Source organism: Colobus angolensis, unplaced genomic scaffold (genome assembly GCF_000951035.1).
Source record: "Colobus angolensis palliatus isolate OR3802 unplaced genomic scaffold, Cang.pa_1.0 Scaffold97, whole genome shotgun sequence".
Classification (NCBI taxonomy): Eukaryota; Metazoa; Chordata; class Mammalia; order Primates; family Cercopithecidae; genus Colobus; species Colobus angolensis.
The window spans coordinates 165,174-172,348 of record NW_012123709.1 but is presented as its reverse complement, the minus strand read 5'-3'; the positions used below and the strand labels follow the sequence as shown (position 1 = coordinate 172,348).

General features: G+C 50.8%; 1 protein-coding gene across 3 annotated transcripts in view; it reads right to left on the bottom strand.

Moving 5' to 3' along the window:
- RMDN3 (regulator of microtubule dynamics 3) overlaps nucleotides 1-7,175 on the bottom strand; it is a 21,697-nt gene that overhangs the window by 11,646 nt on the left and 2,876 nt on the right. For all 3 annotated transcript variants that reach the window (XM_011932612.1, XM_011932614.1, XM_011932613.1), the window contains exons 3-4: nucleotides 6,648-6,840; nucleotides 6,086-6,229 (exon numbers count right to left, since the gene is read on the bottom strand). In XM_011932612.1, the coding sequence (XP_011788002.1) occupies nucleotides 6,086-6,229; nucleotides 6,648-6,840 (337 nt within the window). The remainder of the gene's footprint in view (nucleotides 1-6,085; nucleotides 6,230-6,647; nucleotides 6,841-7,175) is intronic.

The following is a 7,175-nucleotide window of genomic DNA, read 5'->3' as shown; positions in this document are numbered from 1 at the left end:
GGATGGTCTCGATCTCCTGACCTCGTGATCTGCCCATCTCGGCCTCCCAAAGTGCTGGGATTACAAGCTTGAGCCACCGCGCCCGGCCTCTTTTTTTCTTTTCTTGAGACAGGGTGGAGTGCAGTGGCTCGATCTTGGCTCACTGTGTCACCCAGGCTGGAGTGCAGTGGCTCGATCTTGGCTCACTCGAACTTCCACCTCCTGGGTTCAAGCAACTCTCCCACCTAATTTTTTTGTATTTTTAGTAGAGATGGGGTTTTTCCATGTTGCCCAGACTGGTCTCAAACCCCTGGCCTCAAGTGATCTGCCCACCTTGGCCTCCCAAAGTTCTGGGATTACAGGCATGAACCACCATGCCCAGCAGAAATCATTATTTGAGAGAAAGCTTCCTATGGGAACTAAGGGCTGAGAAAATGATCCAGGAAGGAAAGAGTAGCTGACCAGCTGGGGCCCTGTGACAGTCAAGGCAAATGTGAGAAGCCCCTGCTCATTTCTGCCTTATGAGTCAGAGACACTTATCAGAACCAACGTGGGTGGGTGCAGCCTCAGACCATGGGCAGCCACACGTATCCACAAACATAACCTCTGGCCCAAGTCAACCAAACCTAAACCACAACAGGAGTAGCCCTTGGTAACCTTGAGAACTTAAGGGTGTGAGAAGAGGTGATAGGAACCACTTTGCAGCCAGAAGCAAGAAGGGGAAGACGATGCAAACCACCCCCTGAAAAGGTGTTTGGGGGGGCTGCCACATGCCAGGTGGCTCCTAAGAAGCCCCAACCCTGATGCACCCACTAAAGAGGAAGCTGAGCTTCTCTTGGATCTCAGCCACCAGCAGTTGATTAGGGTGTTTTCCCTAATTGCCTAAAATAGATAAGGACTGAACAAGGGAAAAGGTAGGACTTCTGGGGGTCAGAAGCAAACACAAGGTCAGGCGCGGTGGCTCACACCTGTAATCCCAGCACTCTGGGAGGCCGAGGTGGATGGATCACGCGGTCAGGAGATGGAGACCATCCTGGCTAACAGGGTGAAGCCCCATCTCTACTAAAAACAAAAACTTAGCCAGGTGTGGTGGCGGGCGCCTGTAGTCCCAGCTACTCGGGAGGCTGAGGCAGGAGAATAGTGTGAACCCGGGAGGCGGAGCTTGCAATGAGCCGAGATCATGCCACTGCACTCCAGCCTGGGCGACAGAGAGAGACTGCGTCCAAAAAAAGAAAAAAAGAGAGTAGGCTCCCTGTGGCTGGAGCAAAACAGGATCGAAGGAGAGATGACACACACACCTACAAATAAAGTCAACACATGATAGCCTAATGTCAGGGCAGAAGTGCTGTCCTCCTGTCCAGAAACCACAAGGCGGCAGGCTCTGAAGGCTCTGGAAGTGAGCAACCAGACCGGCTGCCCAGTCCATGCTGACAGCATCCTTACAGAGGAGCTTCAGCCTCATCTAAAAAAGAGGCCCCAGACATATCTACTACAAGAACTTGTAAGGTATTTAAAACCTTTCTTAACCGCACTTTTGTTTTTTAAGAGGTTATCCAAGTATCTTTCCCCTTTACTTATTAGGAAAAAAAAAAAAAAAAACCTTTAGAAATTAAAGGCAGAAGGGTAAGTGTCATTAGATTTTGTAACCAACCTGGGTACTGATGAGCGAGACCACCCACAGGCAACCTAGAGAAACCAAAACTCCCAACTGCACCTGCCACAGATTGAGAAAAATCAAACCAGAGTCTTCTCTGCCCAGCCAGGCCCAAAGGCAAAATGGATAGATGGTTTATCTGGAACGGGAAGCTGGAATCACATTATCTCCCTTTGCTAGAAAGAGGGGGAGACCCTATTTCTTGCTGGGTTGAGGGCTGCCTCAGTCAATCAGGATTCCAAACAAGAGTCTCTCTGCCCCCAGTACCCCCAGGGAAGGACCTAGCCCTGCTGGAGCCCAGGCATCAGCACAGAATCCCCCTGGGACCTGACCTGTGATACTGCCATCCCTCCGGATCCTAAAGGCCTAGCTCACAAAGCCAAGAAGAGAGGTCAGGGGGCCTTGCTGCCACAAACAGAGTGAAAGCTGGTAGAGCCCTGTGAGGCAGGGAGGCTCCAGGGAAGCTGGCACTTTAAAAAGTGGACTTTAATTGCATCTCAGCCCCACTTTAAGGCACTCTCCTCATCAATCTGAAACCCTACTGCCTGGGGCAGCTTCTGGGGCCTCAGAAGAGATTAATCACATGCCAAGGGCTACCACATTTACACCATTCTCTTTCACCTTCCACCTCCCAGACTAACCCAACCAGTCCTTGGAGAAATCTACCAGAGAGGAGTGACCCTTTTAACATAGCCTGAGGCTTTTGAGATCTGCCAGGGACTAGCAGGGACCTTTGAAAAGGTCCTTTGGTCCTGTGCACTCCGGAGGACTGGAGTTCCCACAGTGGACCAGAGACCCAAGGCTCCCTCTGAGCAAGGAGACTGCCACTCTACTCTTAAGCAGTAATGAAGGACTCAGTTATGCACATCTCCCCTCCTGGCAATTAAGTTTCTCTTAACTCTACCTAAACCGTGTTAGAGACTGAGTATGAGGTCTTCAAAGATGACCAGGCACATGGGCCCTGACCTTGAGATAAGACCCAACTTAATGAGGCCATAAATGCCCAAGAAGGAGTCTTCACGATGAGGCTGCAGGCAATCTCTCTTGGCTGAGATGCCTGGGAAGGCTTGCTGGAGGAGCTGGTGTTTTAGGGCAAGTTGGTTCTGACAGGGAACTCAAGCTGTGTTTGGTACAATGCCCAGGGAACAAGCTCACAGAGCTGCACAGTGATTCTGCCTCTGCCACCCTCAATCTCCTGAGACCTCAAAGTTGTTATTTGGAAGAGGGAACACAGCTTTCAGTGAAATCAAGCAGCCCATCAAATCTCAGCCCTTCATCTCTCAAAGCAGCTCTCCTTGCCCCAAGACACATGTTCCAAGCCATTTCAGAGTGTGTAGACTCCTAGAGCTCCCCCTTGACCTACATGGCAATGACGATGGCACAGCGAATCATTCACCACGGCCACTGCCCTAGAGAGCAGCCAGCTCAACCACAGAGTGTTGCACCACCACCTCTCATGCCACGGGACTGGGCATGGGACACAGCCTGATGGAGCTATAATTAAGAAAGCCACCCCTCCCCTTGCCCCATCACAGGTGTCTGGCAGCCCTGGCCTGCTCCTTGTGGCCTTGGGAGTCCCAGTGAGCACCCCTAGCAGTGAAGGTCCCACAGATGTCCCTGGTTAACGGCTCTGGCTCCCACTGACCCCAGAAGTTTGTACTTTTCTTTTTGAGGTGGAGTCTTTCTCTGTTGCCTAGGCTGGAGTGCAGTGGTGCAATCTTGGCTCACAGCAACCTCCACCTCCTGGGTTCAAGCGATTCTCCTGTCTCGGCCTCCGGAATAGCTGGAATTACAGGCGCCCACCACCACGCTCAGCTAATTTTTGTATTTTTAGTAGAGACAGGGTTTCGCCATGTTGGCCAGGATGGTCTCGAACTCCTGACCTTAGGTGAGGTCTCCCAAAATGCTGGGATTATAGGCGTGAGCCTCCACACCCGGCCTCAGTACCTTTTTTTTTTTTTTTTTTTTTAGAGACAGAGTCCTGCTCTATCACCTAGGCTGGAGTGCAGTGGCGCCATCTTGGCACACTACAGCCTCCACTTCCTGGGTTCAAGTGATTCTTCTGCCTCCACCGCCTGAGTAGCTCAGATCTCATACCTAGCCTGCCAACATGCCTGGCTAATTTTTGTATTTTTAGTAGAGACAGGGTTTCGCCATGTTGGTCGTCTGGTCTTGAACTCTTGACCTCAAGTGATCCACCCGCCTCGGCCTCCCAAAGTGCTGGAATTACAGGCCTGAGCTATCGTGCCGGCCTAGGACAACTTCTTTAAATAATCACAGAGAGGACCAGGTGCGATGGTTCATGCCTGTAATCTCAGCACTTGGAGGCCAATATGGGAGAACTGCTTGAGGCCAGGAGTTCAAGACCAGCCTGGGCAACATAGTGAGACCCCCCCATCTCTACAAAAAAATAAATAAAATTGGCTGGCATGGTGGCACATGCCTGTAGTCCCCGCTACTCAGAAGGCTGAGGCAGGAGGACCACTTGAGCCCAAGGGGTTGAGGCTTCTGTACTGTGATGGTGCCACTGAACTCCAGCCTGGGCAACAGAGTAAGACCCTGTCTCAAAACAAAACAAAAAACAGTCATGAAGGACCTCAAGTTTTGTTTGATCTGGGGCAGAGCTGTGACCTCTCCTTCTGTTCCACCTCCTTACAGAGTTCAAATATCAATTCCCCAACCAAGTGGCCTGCTTCCTTAGGTTGCAGAGATGTTCTTTTACATCTCAGTGCCCACTGTCAACTACTTCCTCCGCCTCTCTCTTCACTTCAGATGTATCAAATGTTAATTTCATTTTTGCCCCCTCTTTAACACAACTTCTGGAAGCATCTCTTGACCCAGAGCCATTTAGGTAAATTGAATAGAAAAGGGCCACCTCTGCTTGCCCTTGAGAATACAGATAATAGGGATCTGACAACCCAGGCAACAGCAGTCCCCCATGGACGAGCAGAGCTCTCCACCACTACTCCACAGGTTTCTGGAGGCCCCGAGCAGTCATCAAATCCAGCGTTGGTGACAATGACGTGTCAGTCAACAATGGACTGCGCATATAACAGCGGGTGCATATGATTATAATGGAGCTGAAAACTTCCTATCACCTAGTATTTACTTATTTTTTTTTTTTTTTGAGGCAGGGTCTTGCTCTGTCACCCAGGCTGGAGTGCAGTGGCACAATTATGGCTCACTCCAGCCTCAAACTCCCAGCCTCCCAAGTAGCTGGGACTACTGGCCCATGCCACCATGCCCAGCTCTTTTTTTTTTTTTTTTTGAGATGGGGTCTCACTCTTGTCTCCCAGGCTGGTGTGCAGTGGCATGATCTCGGCTCACTGAAACCTCCGCCTCCTGGGTTCCAGCAATTCTGCTGCCTCAGCCTCCCAATTAGCTGGGATTACAGGCATGCACCACCACGCCTGGCTAATTTTTGTATTTTTAGGAGAGACAGGATTTCGGCATGTTGGCCAGACTGGTCTCAAACTCCTGACCTCAGGTGATGCGCCCGCCTCGGCCTCCCCCAGGTAGTTATTTTATGTAGAGACGTGGTCTTGCTGCCTTGCCCAGGCTGGTCTCAAGCTCCTGAACTCAAGCAATCCTCCTGTCTCGGCCTACCAAAGTGCTGGGATTACCATGAGCCACCACTGTGCCTGGTTTTAACTGACTGATTTTAACTTCTAGTTTCCATTTGCCTACTTATAGCTAATTCCTCTGATCCAGCATAAAACTTGGCTGTTCTCTGCACCAGTCTTTCCCTTGAGAAAAAGGCTGGACAAGGAGAAATCGGCCTCTAGGCCTCACACAGGCTACCTGAATGATCGGCGCTAGCAGCAGACAAGGGCAGATGCTGCTAGTGACAACATCAGACTCTATCCTTGGGACCAAAGTTTCAAAGTGGTGCCAGTGTTTAAACTCAAAACGCCCTTAGCATGACCAGACTTGGAGGAGGCTGTCCACCAGACTCCTGCCACCTGCCCCGCCCCACAGAAAGGCCTATTGTCAGCCCTCCTGGGCCACTAAGAACTCAGGATATCCACCTCCCACCTGTAAAAATGCAAAAGATCACAGGCAAGGCTTCCCTGTGGGAAGAGGGTGACTCCCAGGGAGGAGCATGCTTCGTGCTTAGACATCTCGGTACAATAGCTCAGCCACCCAAGGAAAGGAACAAAGTCAAACAATGCTTATCAAGTCCTTGTGATAACACAGAAAAACGCCCAAATAATATCATAACTATGTAATAAACTAAGATAACAGATGTAAGCAATAACTGCTATTAACATCTACATTTGTCTGAATGACATAAATTGGATAGGTTTTTCGTTTCAACTCTTCTGTATTTATTATACTCTTACCTGTTCCAAAAATTATCTGCAGCAGCTTGGTTTGGATTTTCCACTGATACTACTTTTACAAAACACCACCTGGCTGTAGCCATAACTGCCTCCAGGAGAGAAAACTCACCCCCCTTCACTCTCAGCATCTGTGAATGTGGCTCCTGAGGAGGCCGTGAAGTAGACAGAGCTGGAGCCAGTGGAGTCACTCCTCTCCCGGACAAACGGAAACCTTCGCCGCCGAGTCACTCTCTGGTTCTCTTCCATGTGGGATCTGGAAAAGCAGGCCCCATCCCGAAGGGTACCATTAGGTCCCATCCAGCCTGTCTTTCTGCTCACCATGGGGTGCCTCTTACTACTGCTCCTCCTTAAAGGGCCAAAAGCAGAGAAAATCCTAGGTCTCTAACCCTCAGGAGGGTAAGAAGGGCAGCTCCCTGGGCCCAGACCACACAGACAGACTAGATTAAGCAAACAGAGTGTTTCAGCTGCCACAACAGATCAACCATGAGAGTCCAGAAGCGGCAAGGCACGTGTGCAAGGCGAGGTACCAAATGTACAGCTTCCACCCAGATTAGGCTAGAAGCTATAAAACTGGTTTCTTCTTTAGAGACAGAGAGCAAAGGCCAGAACACACCTCAGCTGAAAAAGCTGCAGGGGAGGGATAAAGCGGGAGAGGAAGCTGCATTACTCACCGGACCTCCCCAACAATCTCCCCGGCAAGTCCTCGCAGGCTGCTCCTCAGCTCCTCCACCTCTCGCCGCAGTGCCACAAGGCTGGTCAGCACAAAGTCGAGGCGGTCCAGCACCTTCTCCTGTCCTTCCCGTGGAAGGCTGGGTAGCACTGCGGCATCTCCAGCCCCACCTGGGACAGCCCGCAAAAGCATCACTGAAGGAGGGAGAATGGGAGCCAGTGACACCCAGGAATATAGTGGGGAAGAGATCTCACACCTAGAATTCAGGAACACCTGCTTTCCATTGGAAGAGAAGGCCCAGTGACGCTCAGGTAGCACACGTTCACAGCCAGGTCATGGTAACAAGTCCCAAGAAACTACCCAGGGATCGCTAAACAAGAGTCCTCTGCTCCAAGAACCTTCCATACCAGGGCCCTTCAGGAGTGCTGCACACCACGACAGATAATGTAAAATGCTTGCCCGAGTGTGGAATCTGAAGGAGGACAGCTGTCCTGCTAGAGTTAAAAAAAAAAAAACCTTTACCTCACCG